Source organism: Juglans microcarpa x Juglans regia, chromosome 6S (genome assembly GCF_004785595.1).
Source record: "Juglans microcarpa x Juglans regia isolate MS1-56 chromosome 6S, Jm3101_v1.0, whole genome shotgun sequence".
NCBI classification, from domain to species: domain Eukaryota; kingdom Viridiplantae; phylum Streptophyta; class Magnoliopsida; order Fagales; family Juglandaceae; genus Juglans; species Juglans microcarpa x Juglans regia.
In genome coordinates this window covers 15137882-15154580 of record NC_054605.1, presented here as the reverse complement: position 1 = coordinate 15154580, position 16699 = coordinate 15137882, and the positions used below count along the sequence as shown (strand labels likewise).

Sequence of the window (16699 nt, the reverse complement as noted above, 5' to 3'; positions counted from 1 at the left end):
CTACTGGCAGCAACTGCATACATCACGAAAACGATCATCCGAGAACTAAGATTTTGTATCTGTCAAAGTAAGATACGCGTTTAAGTAATCCCTTCATGACTAAGCTGTGTCTCACATGCATATATAATATATATATATATATATATATATAATATGCCCTCTAAACATCGATCATGAACACAAGAGCACCAACAATTTGAAATAGTCATGGCACACATATCGCCACCATAACAATTAAACTTAGTTCCCATGAATTATTTTGCAGTTTGACGATATAGAATATAATGAGAAATAATTAATCTAGTTCCTTAATTTTAAGGTAGAGATCATCATTAACTAGAAATAATTAATCTAGTTCCCATGAATTAATCTAGTTCCTTAATCTACCGGAAATTTTATAATAATTTCAGTGAGGAGAATAAAACAGGAGAAAAAAGAACAATTAGAAAAATAGAAATCTGTTTTATAACTTTCATTAGCCAATGCATGCTCACTGTCAATTCACAAGTTTTATTATTTATTTTTTATATAATTAATTCTCTGCTAACATTGAAACGGGCATGCAGTTTAAAGCTAAACATGCAATCAATCATATTTATTTGTTTCAGTTCTAATTAGGTGGATAGGTTTGAGTCTAAGCACCCATTGATTCGATGTACTTTCTCCGTAGCACGTCGTACAAAACTCAGGACTTTGTTGCACTCATGGCCGAGAGGTCTAGGAGCCTCATTTATGTCTAGTTTGTATTTGCAATTCATTTCAATTCATTTCAATTCATCTCATTATTATTTATTATTATTTATTAATTTTAATTTATAAATTTTATTATTATTCACAATTTATCTTATTACTATTTACAATTCATTTTAACTCATCTTAACTCATCTTTAAATTCAAACGATACCTTACATTAATGGTTTATTTGCGTAGGTTTCACTTTGGTACGTTCATTCTTAGAAAGAGTTCGAGACAGAATAGACAAAATAGTAGTGACTCATGAATTTAATAAGTTTCCAACTGGGAAGATAATGTTATTATTTTGAGCAATTGAGAAGTTATTTACTAGAATGCAAGCTGTACTACTTGATCCGGCCCTCTGATTGTTGGAGCTGAGCTCATGCAAACAGAATGGTAGTAAATATAAATAATTAAATTTATTTTATTTTTTATTTTTAAAATAAATAATAATTTGATGTAAAAATTTGTTGTATATTCAAAAAAAAAAAATTAGATATTCCGAAAATACACGATAATTACTACAGCATGCATGCATCCTACTCATCTGCCCCTATCAGATTTGAATAATTGGCGAGGAAGAAGGCAGCAAAAGCCGCCACGAAATCAGAGTCGACGTTGGTTGGGACTTTGTTCTGTTGCTTGCCTGTGTAGTTATGTATTGGGTCCATGTTGCATTGATTTGTTTTCTGTTGCTTTGTTGCTTTGTTGCTGTGTCTCTCTCCCTTAGGCAAAAATAGAAATCTACACTATATGGTTTTTTTGCATCCCAGTGTTACCATGCACTTTTCTGAAACATTTATATTATTTTCCTTATCTAAGGAGATATTTTAATATGTAGTCGTACTCATTTAGCTATCACGTTAGCTATTGGTTTGATTTTTATTATATTTTTTTTTTCTTATGTTTAAAACAGATGGAAGGTAGTTTTAATAGTAGTGTTGATGGATCAGCGCCTATTTCATTGGACATAGAGGAAAATACTAGTCATTTAGTGCCTTCCTCTATGAATACCCAAAACTCCACACTATCTCTCCCCCTAAAGTCAAAAAGAGCCAAGAAGGGTATGAACCAATTTAATGTATGAGATCATTTTACAAGGATTGAACCTGTTGATCCCATTGCACCTAACGTTCAATGTAATTATTACTTTAAGATTTATGGACGCCATTATAAAAATGGTACTTCATCAATGTCACACCACCTAAGATTTTCTTGTTCGAACTCTCCCATTAGTGGAAATAAAAATCTTGAGAAGAATAAATCACCATCACACACTGGAGTCAAGATGGATGGTAAATGATCTAATCCTCAAGTGTTAGGACAATATGATCGTGAAAAATTAAAGGGGATGATTTCTAATTTGTTTATCCAGTGTGAATTGCCATTCAAGGTTATAAAGCATCCGGCATTTGTTAAACTTTTGGGTTATTTAGAGCCTAGACACACCTTGTCATCCCGAACCATCTTCCAAAAAGAGTGTATTGGTTTATACAAGGAGGAGAAGCAAAGGTTGAAGGCATTGTTGAGCAGTCAAAGAGTTTGTTTGACCACCGATATATGGACATCGGTGCAAAACAAGAATTATATTTGTGTTACATGCCATTATATTGATCAAAATTGGGTATTACACAAGAAAATTATAATGTTTTTCAATATTCCTAATCATAGGGGCGAGACCATTGCTTGGATGTTAGAGTCTTGCTTGGCGGATTGAGAGATTAATCACCTTTGTACGATCACCATGGATAATGCCTCCTCTAATGATGTTGCTATTGATCATTTGAGGAGGAACATAAGAGATAATGAGTTCACAATTTTGGGAGACGAGTTCATACATGTACGATGTGCTGCACATATTTTAAATTTTATTGTATGTGATGGTTTAAAAATTATTCATGATACTGTAAATAAGATTAGAGAAGCATTAAGATTTGTGAGGTCCTCACCAGTAAGGTTTGATATGTTTAAAACATGTACAAATGAGCTGAATATTGTGTGTGGAAAAATGGTATGTCTAGATGTTCCTACAAGATGGAACTCAACATACCTAATGCTTAGTATTGCTGAAAAATACAAAAGAGCTTTTGTACTAATGGGAGTGAAGGAATCACAGCTTTTGGCGCCTCCGTTTAAAGATTGGCAAATGGCTCATATTTTTATCAAGTTTCTAAAAGTTTTTTATGATACCACTTTGAAAATCTCTGGCTCATTGTATGTGACCTCTAATATGTTATTTCAACAAATTTGTACAATTGAGAACACTTTGAACAACATAGGTCAGAGTGAGGATGATATGCTGATGAAAATGGCTTCTACTATGAAACTTAAGTTTGATAAATATTGAGGGAAAATGGATAGGATGAACATGATTGTTTATGTAACTTTTGTCCTTGACCCTCGATATAAGATTACAGCCTTGTCATATTGGTTAAAAAGGTGCAAAGGGAATGAATGCGGAGATAGGTTTGAGGCCAACGTAAGATTGTTCATGAATCGTTTGATTGAGCAATATCACAAGTTTTATGGGCTAGGTAGTGGAAGATCAAATATGGCCCATAGAAGTTCCTCAAGTATTATTGGTGATGACCTGGACTGTGAAGATTTTGATACTGCTATAGAGCAATATCTTGAAAAGCAAAACAGTTCAGTACTTAGCTCGGATATGGATAGGTATTTGTCGGATGTGATTGAACCAAAAGTACCCGAGTTTAATATTTTGGATTGGTGGAAGAAGAACTCATTTATATATCTCATTCTTGCGGAGATCGCACGTGATGTATTGGGCATCCCTATTTTCACCGTTGCATCCGAGTCCGCATTCAGCACCGGTAGACGTGTAATAGATCCATACCGAAGCTCATTAGCGCCGGAGACTGTCCAAGCATTAATTTGCACACAAAATTGGTTGACTTGTGAACCACTTAGTTCTTGGGAGGTGGAGGATCATGTAGAACGCGTTGACATCGAAGGTAAACACTTTTATTTGTTAAATTTGATTTTTTATTATTAATTTATCCATTTTAACTTAACCTCTACATTTTTTTTTTTGCTTAAGGTAACCCTCTTCCTTCAACTTCAGCAACTTGAACAACTCCAACTTCAACTTAATATGCTTGTGATGTTGGAAGTCAGAGAAGGATGACTATTACAAAGAGGTGAGGTAGTGAACTTTTAATTGTGCCCACTCTGGTGTGAGTGTTTCTGATCTGGCTGTCCCACAGGTATAATGCCCACTCAGGTGGAGAACAGAGAACATACTACTGCTGTTACAGAAGATGGAGAGCTATATGGATGGGGCTGGGGCTGATATGGAAACTTGGGCTTGGGTGATAGAAGTGATTGCTTGGTTCCTGAGAAAATTTCTGCCATTGATGTATGTTGAAAATATGGTATCACTTATTTCGTACATATTGTGTCAATGCATCAAACTTCATTATATTTATTCTAGAAAAAAAGTTACTTTTTTTTGTTTGTGCTAGGCTGTACCATTGGCCACTTTTTTTTGTTTATATTTGATGCTTTTATGGGAACATTTGATATTATAAGCTAACTTAGATATGGACTTCGTTTTTGTACTTAAATTCAAGTTGTCTGAAATTTTCTTGGACTGTCTGAAAAAATTGCAAGTTCTCTTGTTCATGAATAGTTGATAGATGATAATAAAAATCACTTTGACATTTTAGGTTGTCAATGGCATATCCTTGCCCATATCACGACATGGGTACAATATTATTACTAATTTTCTCTGTGATGGAAACTTGATGACCATCTATTTTGATTTAAGAGGAGTTTTCAAAGTGATTCTTGCTACAAACAGGATTGAAAGTCAATTTGTTATGACTAAGGATGAATTTTCTAGAGCTAATATAAAGGCAATTTGCACTGAAGCTGGTTTGCTTGCTTTAAGAGAACGTCGTATGAAGCATGTTATACAGATTAAGGTAAATTCTTTAATTTCCAAGATGACTATTCCAAATGGGTTGTTGCTTTCTTTAATTTCAAAACTTGCAGCTATACATACTTCTATCTACAATTTACAGCATAATTTGCTTGTGATGTGGTATATACAGATGTACCTGAAGGCTCTTTTATCATCAGAGTGCACACTCTTCTATCAACGCCTAATAAATTTTGTTTGGAGAGTCATAGCTAAGCAAGTAAGATCATGTTGTTTGGAGTTTCAAGATGTGAAGACTAATAAATTTTGATCTTTGTAAATTTATTTCTTTTGTTCTTTATAAATTTATGTTTTAGTTTAGTTGTGATGTATTATGATTTCTTATGTTCTTTGTAAATTTATGTTATCCTTTAATTAATTGTGATGTATTATTATTTTTTTGTTTTTTGTAAATTTATGTTTTGCATTGTGATGTAACAACAATATTATTTATTTTGCATTTTTATTTATTTTGTTTGTTAATTTATTATCAGAATTTTTTTTTTAAAAAAACTAAGTGCTATAAAAATATTTTTTTAAGTTTTAAAGTCTTTTTTTAACAGAATAAAAATTTAAAACCGAATTTATCTGGTTATAACCCAGATTAAATCTGGTTATAACCCAGATCCGGATTGAATCCGATTATCCGCCCGGATTAAATCCGGATTAATCCGGGCGGATAACAGCCCGGATTTTAGCATCCGGATCCGGATCCAGTTATGGCCGAATATCCGGATCCGGATCCTGTTGAACACCCCTAATAAAACATGTGATAGAAAGAATTGAAGAGATAAATAATTGATAAAATATATATTTGATGTATTCACAGTAACCTTCAAATTTGAAAAAACTTTTGAAAGTCGCTGTGAAATTTAGTTAATCTATTATTAGCATATTTTGCTCTTTAATAACTAAATACTCAATAGATTTAACTTTTAGCTAATCCATTGAGGATGCTTAAATTAATATGTATGCGGAAAACATGCATCTAAACGCATTTCTGTGGATAACTGTGTGAATTCATATCTTCAAGTTTGTCGAGTGGGTTGTGGATTAGGAGCCACCCACCCTATTAATATTTTACAAGGTGACCATGATCCAATTTAGAGACCAGTGTGTGTGCACTGTGTGGTCTCTTCTCTCACTCTCAAAGAGTTGCTAGAGTGGTGGAGTGGGCCTCAACTTTCAACCCCTTCCCATTTGTGCATGTTGTTTGAACACATCACATGAATTCTACTTTTCTATCTTTTGTTATGGATATATGGATTGAAAGACCATTTTATGCATAATGCAAATGGTTAAATTTCAAGGTATGCTGCTTCACTTGTATGACAAAATGATACACAACTATTTTATATTTTTTGCTCAACTCTTTCATTTAATAATGCTATTATTTAATTCAAATCATTCGAAGTCATACAAAATTTAAATAATGTTAAGAAATGTTTATGGAAACCCTTGACAAACAAAATTTGTTAGTGGAATAAATTTCAAATAACAAGTTCAGGTGTGGTTTGGATTGAGAGTAGATGAGTCTTATCTCATCTCACACTGTATGGATAAACTAATTCTTATCCAAATGGTCATCGCATGCTGATTTAAAAATGATTTTTGATGTCTTTGCAAGACGACAAAGTTTTAAATAGTAACTTTTCATAAAGCCAGCAGAAAAATGAGAAAAACGTTTAGCTTTTCTTTCAAATCAGCAACACGAAAAAAACACAACTCATGCCTTCAGCTTCAGCTTCCAACAAATAAATATATTTATAAATAAAATAAAATCATTACAAATACTATACAATCATTTTTAGGATCCACATCTATCTCATTTCCAACAACTTAAAACTATCTCATCTCATTTCCAATCCAAACACACAAAATGTTTAAAAATCATTTCAACTCACAAATTTAATTACTATTAACAAACCATCTATTTTCATCTGATCTCATCTCTTAATCCAAACATGAACAAGGAAAACACACTCGATCAATTAGCTACTGCTGCCGAGCTTAAGGCTTAAGCTCATGATGCGCTGAGCTTAAGCCCAAGGCTCATTCTCGCTCGAGAGCGATCATTCGAAGGAAGAACAAGAAAGTTATGTGCATGTGTCTTCTTCTTGCTCGAGGGTGAACATTAGTACGAAGGACAAGGCAAACGGGTAGTCATTGATATTTTGTCCATCTTCGTGCCCTTGTCTTGAGTTTGTGAAACTGTGAGTTCATTTTATGCATATGTCTTAGTTCATTTATGTTGATCTTAAGTTTTGAAGTGCTAAAGACTTGCCGATGTCCAACAAGAAGAACCTTTCAGCGATATTCATTGGAAGTTGACTCCCTACACTTTCGAAGACTCAAATTTGAGTTACAAAAGTTGGGCCATGTGCAGCACATGGCCTTCATGTACAGAGGGAAGTAAGGATCTAGCTGCTATTGTAAAGTGCAAAACTTTCTAGTACCAAAACATGGTTTGTCTTTTGCCCACTGCATTATGGCATTACAGAAATCAATCTCATTGAATACAGAATGCATCAAACAAAGAAGCTATTGATCCAAAGGCAAAAAGTCGATTTCATGTAAGCTTAGACACGGATTAGACAACCAAATTGAAGTACCAAGACAGGAGTATTTGGCATTCATCTTTCTCAAGCCACCACATGCATGCATCCTTGTTGGTATTTTCCCTACATTGTAAAAGAAATAACATCTCCATTGACTGATTAGCTACATCTATGGCATATATTGCAATTCTATTGACTTGCATCAACTTTCTTTTATTGGCTGCCAAGCTTCAACAGCATTAAATCAGCCTTATGAGAAGGATAGAGAGAAAAAAAAGTAGTATATAGTTTGAAAAGAAAGGACAGAGTCAGAAAAAAGCAAAATGTAAGCCACACTTGAGAAGCAGTAAATAAAGACAATGTGCACACAAGGTGTTTGTAAAAAGTTTTAGTAACCGTGAGAGTTCTGAGAGTCTTCTTATTGTCTATTTTATAGTAGAGTACAATATTACAATATGTATATTGTCGTTAGACACACTGATTTATGCATGGAAAGTGTAAATGCAGGGATATGTGCATTGAACCAAAAAGGAAGTGCCTAGCCGTTGCATGTGGTGGACTTTCCTTCGAGAAGTTGGCTAGCTGTTGCATGAAATGGTAAGTCCTCTGATTGTATGGATTTTGAAGCTGTTGCATGTGCTTCACTTGGTAATTCGTTTGATTGTGTGGATTGAGAAGTTGATTGTTGACTATTGTTAATAGTAAACACTTCAATGCCTGAAACAAGGGCATCAATTTTTTTTTCAATGTGTGCTTCATGGTCTTCAAGCCGACCCTGGACTGCATCATTTTGCCAAAGGACTAGTGTTGGAACTCCTGTGAGCTCAAACCTGGAGTCCACTCTCCATGGGTGCTGGGGATTCCTCCATGTTGGCCTGTCTCCCACAAAAGCCCTCAAAAGTGCAATATCATCTGAGCTAGTCTCTAGTTTCTTGTAGATCACTGCTTCAGCTCTCACACAATCTGCAAAAGAATTTTAATAAATGTAAAAGAAAAGTGACAGAGAGAAAGGCATGGTAATTTTGGAACGCAATTGGAAATAAAAATACAAAATTATCTATAAAGATCAGCTTTTCCAATATGGAAGGGAAACTGACGTTACCGATTACCTTTAAGAAAAATTCTATTCACAAGCTGGTGCACAGAACATAGCAAAAAAGAGAGAGAAACGTAAAGGGATTTTAGGATGCATGAAGAAGGGAGAAGGCTAGTGGAAGGATTAAGAAATAAGAAGGAGAAGAAAACATACCTGGGCACCAGCTGAGAGAGGTAGAAGGGTCATTGTCGGCCAAAAACAGAATGAGATTGGCTTTGTTTTTGGATGCTTCCGATATGAACTTCTGAAAGACAGTATCAAAGGTTGATACTGTGGCGTCCAACACCTTCATCGGCATCTTTTGGGGCTGGGGGTTTATTTGTACTTTGTAGAGAGTGGGTTATAAACTCAGAAGTGTAAAATGCTATAACACAAGACGCTTATAAAACACGAAATGGCACCTTCCACATCAACACATATGAAATGTCTAATTTACCCTCTTTTAAAACACAACCTTAATGTGTTTTCAAACCATCCTCACGGACCTTAACCACGAGCATCAACGACATTTCTCACCTATGAGCATCAGACCCTTCTCGGCCATGACTGCTGCACCCACATTTGCTCTGTTGTTGCACCCACAAAATGAAGCTCTACCTCCCCTACTAGCTCCCCTAATTCTTCAGGTACTTCAATCTTTTCCTTCTTTTGTCCCCTTATGCATTTGTGCATGTATGCATAATCTTCTCATTTTTTGTTCCTCTATTTGATTCTAGAATTTCTTGTGATCTCTATTTGTGTACGTGTACATGTATACATACATGTGATTTCGACAAACATTTTCCTAGAAAATCCAGCGGCCTTGGAGAAATTAGGAAATTTTTTTAGCTTTAACCTAATTTTTATCTAGATGTGAATTGGTAGGGATGTGTAAATAAATAAGTTAATGATAAAATTGATACTACAAATCGATCACATGTTTTTTTTATAGAATTATTTAGATGAGATGTGTATCTTGCTGATTTATTTTGTCTTTTTTGTAAATTTGGCAGGTTGATTTTTTTTCTTACCGTAAGTTTTCCGTTTTAGTCTTTAAATTATTGGGTAGAAAAAGCTTGTTTTTAATGATTGTGAGTTTGAATTTTTTTTTTTTTTTTGTTTTATTGGGACTATGTACAAGTCCATTTGATGTTTGGTTAGTTTTCTACATAATATATCATTGTTGCTACTGTGTTTATTTGCGGTGGCTCTGTTTGGATTCTATCACAATCATAGTTGTCATTGTTCCTGATAATTGAGGTGTGTGCAGCAAAGTGCATGAAATTAAGGAAAACAGTAAGATAAAAGCAAAAATAGACGGATTACAGTTTGTACCAATTTCGATAAATTTCAGAATCTATGACGGCGCATAGGGTCCATGCGTGTCTCTTTACAACCATAACAATCATATTTGAAGGATCTGATAGTGGTAAGTCCATTGATCTGGCGCTTATGGTGAGAAAAGCTTTCGGAAGGGGTGGTGTGTTAGGCTTGCATGCGGTTGTTGGTGGTGCATGAGGCTTATGCGCGGCATTTTTGTGGAACCGCCACTTTTCTTCGAATGATTTGCACCCTATGAGCCTTCTCGTGTCGCATCTCTTGGATGTTATCAGAAATTGCAGATCTGTCTTTTTCAACCTTGGAGGAAACAAAACAACTAAGAAAATAGAACTAACTTTATAAACACAGTTGGTAGGTGGACAATCTACTTGACTTATTTGACATTTATCATAACATGTAAGCAAGATTTTTGTTAGTGAGATAGGATGAAATTTAAGGTATTAATTTAGATGATTCTTGCTCTATTTTTTTATTTTTTTATTCTTGCTCTAAATTAAAAGGCAGAATGCTAATTTTGTATTTAATTAAGAGAAGGATAAATGTCAAAGCATCGGATATGTATTGAGAAAAATACATTAAAAACAAATAAAGAGAAAATAACGGATATGGAACAACTGGTGAATTGAGATACAGTACTAGGACTAGGAGTTAGGACAGTGGGATGCTCATAAAAAAGAAAAAAGAAAAAAGAAAAATACGAGGAGTATGGGATTTGACTATGTGGTGCCGTGGTCCACTACACCGTCCTGTCCAAGGGATTTTTCATTTTCATAGCATCGGATTCGATTATTATTCAATTTGATTATTAGTCAGACAATAATAATTATAGTAATAAAAATTATTCTATTTACAAATCAGCTGGTATAGAGAATATAACATCATTGTCAAGTCATGTTATGTCAATAGTGTGCAATATGTGTCTTTTACATTAGCTTATGAGTATAATTTTTTTTAAACGATAATTACAACAATATATTGGAAAGGGGTAGTAGGGTTACTACCATATTACTACCCACCTACTACTTAAATGCATTTCAAGTTTTTTTTTTATCATTTTTTAAAGTATTTTTTTAACATCCTTAATCACTAAGAAATAATTAAAAAAATATACAACTTTACTAATACTCACTTCCTTAATCATTAAGTAAAATAAAAAATTTAAAAAAATCAAATGCAAAAAGAGTAGTAAATGGGTAGTAGTAGGGTAGTAACCCTATCATTATTCTTTGAAAAAATAATTAATATTTACAATTACAAGGTGTGTAAGCGAAACATATTCCTTTCGAAAAAATGAGTAAATATGAGACTTACACGAAAAAATTAATTTTTTAATGGTAGACCCACTCTCTTTTAAAACAAATGCATGATGCTTGCATGACTCATGACTATATCTAGGGGTGTAATCCGGTCGGTCTTGTCCGGTCCGGCGATGGACCGAATATTTTTAGTCCATTGCTGGATTGGACAGAATACCCACAGGGACCGGACTGGACCAATAGTTATCGGTCCGGTCCGGTCCGAGAAATCTCCACCCTGGGACCAGACTGAAGATCGAAATTTTCCTATTTATTGGACCGGACAGGACCAAGCATTTTTTCGGTCCGGTCCAGTCTGGACCGAACCGGTCGGTTTCTCCGGTCCGGCCCGACCGGATTACACCCCTAACTGTATCTAATATTGTTCTTATGCCCCGTTTAGAACTTGAAGTTCGGTCTAATTTTAAGTTGTGTCTAACATCTAAACTGTTGGGTTTGCTCCTTTGGAGTCCCACATCGGTGGGAGAGAATTGAGGAGCAGGCCTCAAGGCCTATAAATAAGGTGCTTGGCCTCTTAGTTAATTACACAAATTTATAAGCTTAATTAGTAACTTGTGACTATAGTAAAATGCCTCTATTAGCCTTTTCTTGTCAAAAGGAAAGATGTGAGAGTTAAAAGTTTTGCTCTTGGGGAATCTTTGTGGGTGTCATTTGGGGTGAGGAGAAAAATTGTGTGATTGTAATAATTTTTCACGTAGTGTATTTTCTTATCTGGGTCTGGTGGTTTTTCTCCTGTTTGGGAATTTCCATGTAAATTATTGTGTTGTTATTATTTCTCTGTTTTTCTTCATATTTCACCAAAATGTGGATCTTGGGGGGTGAATTTGGGAGATCTAAATTCCCAACAAGTGGTATCAGAGCCACTAGGTTCTTTTTTTTGGTGGGTGGAGCATTGGTGTAGTAGAGTAAATTCGTACTGTCTAAGGAGGTTCTGTCTAGGAGATTGTAAATTTAAAATGTGTCCATTGTGACCCTCCAATTTTTCCTACGAACCTTGAAGTTCTGTTTAGGAAAGAATAATATTTTCTGGGAACTTACTTAGTGAGTACCATTCATTTCTACTGTAAAATTCATCGAGGCAATGTCAGGAAGTAAGGATTCAAATCCTATCAAATATGAGGTGGAAAAATTTTATGGGAGAATCAATTTTGGCTTGTGGCAAATTCAAGTCAATGATGTTTTGATTCAATCAGGATTACACAAGGCGTTGAAGGGCAGACCAACCCCTGAAGTCAGTAATGATACTAGCATGACTGATGAAACAAATAGTAGATCTGTAATGAGCGATGAAGAGTGGGAGGATCTGGATTTGAGAGCAACAAGTGCGATACGTCTGTGCCTGGCCAAAAATGTTCTTACAAATGTACATAGAATATCTACGGCAAATGAACTTTGAAAAAAGCTCAAAGAGTTGTATCAGACGAAGGACGTCTCGAATCGGGTGTACTTGAAAGAGCATTTTCATACATTGCGGATGAGTGAAGGTACAACTATTTCAGATCATTTAAGTGTTCTCAATGGCATTGTCTTTGAGTTAGAATCTATTGAAGTTAAAATTGATGATGAGGATCAAGCCTTAAGGCTCATCTGGTCTCTTTCACCTTCCTATGAGCATATGAAGCCTATTTTGATACATGGGAAGGAGAAAATAATTTTTTCAGAGGTTATCAGTAAACTCTTTTCTAAAGAGAGAAGACTAGGTGGTGGAAGAAATAGTCCACTTGAGAACTTTGCATTGGTAGTAGTTGGTAATGGGGAGAAGAAGAACTCCATGAAGATGAAAGTAGTTTGCTGGGAGTGTGGATAATCTGGGTACGTCAAGAAAAATTGTCCAAGAGCAGAAGCAGGTTTGGCAAGTGGCTTCAAGTCAGTAAATAGATATACTGGTAATTAAACTAACGTTGTGTCTCTCTCTATGAAAGACGATGTCTTTTGAAAATGGACATGTACATACTCATGGCATGCCGCTAATTCCTAAAGTTGCCATGATGGATGATGTGTTAATGTTAGCACACATGCATTGGTTTGACATTAATGCAGGGTGTATGGTGGAAATTCATGTTGATGGTTGACGAACTTCCAGGAAAGCCAAACGTGGAAGTTGCACCATAATTTTTAGCAAGATTATTTTCAACATGGGTCGAAATTGAAATGTTTGGAATTGGTTTATTCTGAGTGTGTATGCTTTTATGGTGGAGCATGATAGTAGAAACTATGAAGATCTTCATTGCGGTGGAGCGTGGCTGTGGGATCAGCCAAAGTCGGAAGGTGGAGATTGTTGGGTTTGCTCCTTTAGAGTCCCACAGCGCTGGGAGAGAATTGAGGAGCAGGCCTCAAGGCCTATAAATAGGGTGATTGACATCTTAGTTAATTACACCAAATCATAAGCTTAATTAGTAACTTGTGACTTAAGAAAATTCCTTTATTAGCCTTTTTCCTGTAAAAAGGAAAGATGTGAGAGTTAAAGTTTTGCTAGTGGGGAAGCTTTGTGGGTGTCATTTGGGGTGAGGAGAAAAAATTGTGTGATTATAATAATTTTTCACTTAGTGTATTTTCTTCTCTGGGTTTGATGGTTTTTCTCCTATTTGGGAGTTTCCACATAAATTTTTGTGTTGTTATTATTTTTCTGTTTTTCTTTATATTTCACCAAAAGGTGAATCCTTAGGTGAATTTGGGAGGTCTAAATTCTTAACAAGATACTCAACTCTTAAATCACTAAACTCATTTCAACTCAAAACCTATTTACATGTAGGACCCACAAATTTTTTCAACCTTATATAAAATACATCTAAACTTATCTTAACATTCAAAGACATCTTAGGTGGGCTCCACAAAATTAACTCCACCATTTCAACATACTACTATTTATAAAAACTCAACTTAACTCAATATCCAAACGAGGCCTTAAAGTTTTTATCCTTTCTTGATAAGAATTTATTTATCAGTTACTAAAAGAGAACTATTATGTATAGTTCCTCAAACTCAGTCCCCGCTAACTCATCTAAGTGTCCCTTGTCTATGTCAGTCTAAGTCGAAAGACCAAAAACCCCAATTCTTATGATGACCAAAAACCCACTGCTGTAATGCTTGATTTTAGATATTCAAGCCTGGTTTGGTTATACAGTTCAAAATATCTCATCTCATCATTACAATTTTCTCAAATTTTTTACAGAAAATATAATGAATAATTTAACTTTTTCAAATCTCAGAACAAAAACTATATTAAAAAAATTATATTTTAACAATATTTTATTTAACTTTTAACTTTTATCTAATCTCATTTCATTTGTGTAACCAAACGAGGCCTTGACGTTGAAATTTGATTTGTTGCTGCCTACCTCACTCCACCCAAATTTTCATCTGCCATTCGAGTTCCACCGTCGGCCGTTAACGTCCACCACCATCAATCTATTTGGCCATTGGGTTATGCTATATATCAGCCACTATTCACCCTCACACTACACACCTGATAATTTTTTATTTGTTTTTTTTATTAGACCTATCACCTTCAACCTCTCTATCTCCAACTTCTCTATCTCTTTAAGTTCTACTCGGCCTCTCTCTCTCTCCTCAAGCTCTTATCGGCCTCTCTCTCTCCGACCTCTTTCTCCTCAAGCTCTTCCCAAAAAAATAGTGACCACATATGATGTGGGGTGTGGAGTAGTGAATAGTAGCTAATGAGAAGATTTATTATTGGCCATTACTCACAAAAAAAAAAAAATTTTATTTGCAGTCCTGAGTGGGGGTTGCACGCACAGTCTTATTGATGAATGAAAGTAAAAGAGCAAACAAATTATTTTAAAAATGATATTATTATAATTTAAAATCTATTTTAAAACATAATTGTATGAGCTTGCATAAGAGGACTGTATGTAGACTAACTCCAAAAAGAAAACGGAAGGGACAAAATAGAAGGAAAAGGCATTACCCATGGCCATGAGTATCAGCTCCAGATCTGGTTTACACTGACTACGATTTTTTTTTATTTTTTTGTTGAAGACCCATGTCATTAGATTTGAATTTTGTTAGAGTTCTCTGTTCTAAGTAGTACTTCAGGACTATGGGCTTCTAGTTCTGCAAGATTTTTGAGTCTTTGAAGCTTTTTGGATCCAAGCTGTTTGGTAATAAAGAAGACAGAACCCGGAAGGAGGAAGGGGATGAAGTTGCGTTTAATTAAACCGAAAATTAAATGGAACGACGCGTTTCATCATCTATGTGGATTGGCGTGCACGGAGACTCCCTTATCTGGGATTACAAACAGAATTTCTCTAAACATGGTTTGTCTTTTGCCCACTGCATTATGGCAATACAGAAATCAATCTCTGTGAATACAGAATGCATCAAACAAAGAAGCTATTGATCCAAAGGCAAAAAGTCGATTTCATAAAAGCTTAGACACAAATTAGACAGCCAAAATGAAGCACCAAGACGAGCATTTGGCATTCATCTTTCTCAAGCCACCACATGCATGCATCCTTCTTAGATATTTAGGAATAATCCCGGGGTACACAGACCCTTGACAAGGAATTTTCTGCATATATTATAATTCTATTGACTTGCATCAAATTTCTTTTATTTTAATTGGCTGCCAAGCTGCAACAGCAAATCAGCCTTGCGAGGAGGATAGAGAGAAAAAACAGAAGAAAAAGTAGTACATAGTTTGAAAAGAAAGGACAGAGTCAGAAAAAGCAAAATGCAAGCAACGCATGAGAAGCAGTAAACACTTCAAATGCCGGAAACAAGGGCATCGATTTTGTTTTCAATGTGTGCTTCGTGGTCTTCAAGTCGACCCTGGACTGCATCATTTTGCCAAAGGACTAGTGTTGGAACTCCCGTGAGCTTAAACCTGGAGTCTACTCTCCATGGGTGCTGGGGATTCCTCCATGTTGGCCTGTCTCCCACAAAAGCCCTCAAAAGTGCAACATCATCTGAGCTGGTCTCCAGTTTCTTGTAGATCACAGGTTCAGCTCTCACACAATCTGCAAAAGAATTTAAATAAATGTAAAAGAAAAGTGACAGAGGAAAAGGCATGGTACTTTTGGAATGCAATTGGAAATAAAAATACAAAATTATCAAGATCAGCTTTCCCAATATCAATATGGAAGGGAAACTGACGTTACCGATTACCTTTAAGAAAAATTCCATTATCAAGCTAGCATACAGAGTATAATTTAATTTAAAAGATAAATTTTAAAATTTAAATATTCCACATCAATATTATGATATTTACATGATGTTATTTTACGACTTGGAAATGAAAAATGCTATGCATTAGTGATTGTTCACTCCCATATCCTACACATATGATGTGTTTCATAAGATGTGGAAGTTTTCATATGGAACGTGGAAAGGTGAATAGTCGTGAAAGAAATTTTCTATCAGATATGAGATACCCAATATAAATCATATCAAGAACGAGTTTCACACAGACACTATTATAGGCGTATCAAAATCAATAATAAATCAAGACCAAAAAACAAGATTCCCCCCAAAAAGGAAAAAAACATAAAGGGATTTTGGGATGCACGAAGAAGGGAGAAGGCTAATGGAAGGATTAAGAAATAAGCAAGGAGAAGAAAACATACCAGGGCACCAGCTGAGAGAGGTAGAAGGGTCTTTATCGGCCAAGAAGAGAATGAGATTGGCTTTGTTTTTGGGTGCTTCCGATATGAACTTCTGAAAGACAGTATCAAAGGTTGATACTGTGGCCTCCGACACCTTCATCGGCATTTTT

At 35.1% G+C, this 16699-nt stretch overlaps 2 protein-coding genes across 2 annotated transcripts; both read right to left on the bottom strand.

Annotated features, from left to right (window-relative positions):
• Positions 1-7771: 7771 nt before the first annotated feature.
• On the bottom strand, positions 7772-8635 carry LOC121236650 (thioredoxin-like protein Clot). The gene is made up of 2 exons (XM_041133087.1): positions 8483-8635; positions 7772-8196 (listed from the first exon to the last, which is right to left on the bottom strand). Exons 1-2 carry the CDS (start codon positions 8625-8627, stop codon positions 7772-7774), a joined length of 570 nt encoding a protein of 189 aa, XP_040989021.1. The 5' UTR covers positions 8628-8635.
• Positions 8636-15521: 6886 nt separating this feature from the next.
• On the bottom strand, positions 15522-16695 carry LOC121237057 (thioredoxin-like protein Clot). Its single transcript, XM_041133612.1, has 2 exons — positions 16551-16695; positions 15522-15944 (listed from the first exon to the last, which is right to left on the bottom strand). The coding sequence occupies exons 1-2, from the start codon at positions 16693-16695 to the stop codon at positions 15691-15693; spliced, it is 399 nt and encodes a 132-aa protein (XP_040989546.1). The 3' UTR covers positions 15522-15690.
• Positions 16696-16699: the final 4 nt, after the last annotated feature.

Excerpts from the sequence above, each read along its gene's own strand:
- LOC121236650 (XM_041133087.1), bottom strand. The coding sequence starts at position 8,627 with ATGCCGATGAAGGTGTTGGACGCCACAGTATCAACCTTTGATACTGTC. Across the intron at positions 8,197-8,482 it reads CTCTCTCAGCTGGTGCCCAG|ATTGTGTGAGAGCTGAAGCA; the intron begins GTATGTTTTCTT and ends ATTCTTTTGCAG.
- LOC121237057 (XM_041133612.1), bottom strand. The coding sequence starts at position 16,695 with ATGCCGATGAAGGTGTCGGAGGCCACAGTATCAACCTTTGATACTGTC. Across the intron at positions 15,945-16,550 it reads CTCTCTCAGCTGGTGCCCTG|ATTGTGTGAGAGCTGAACCT; the intron begins GTATGTTTTCTT and ends ATTCTTTTGCAG.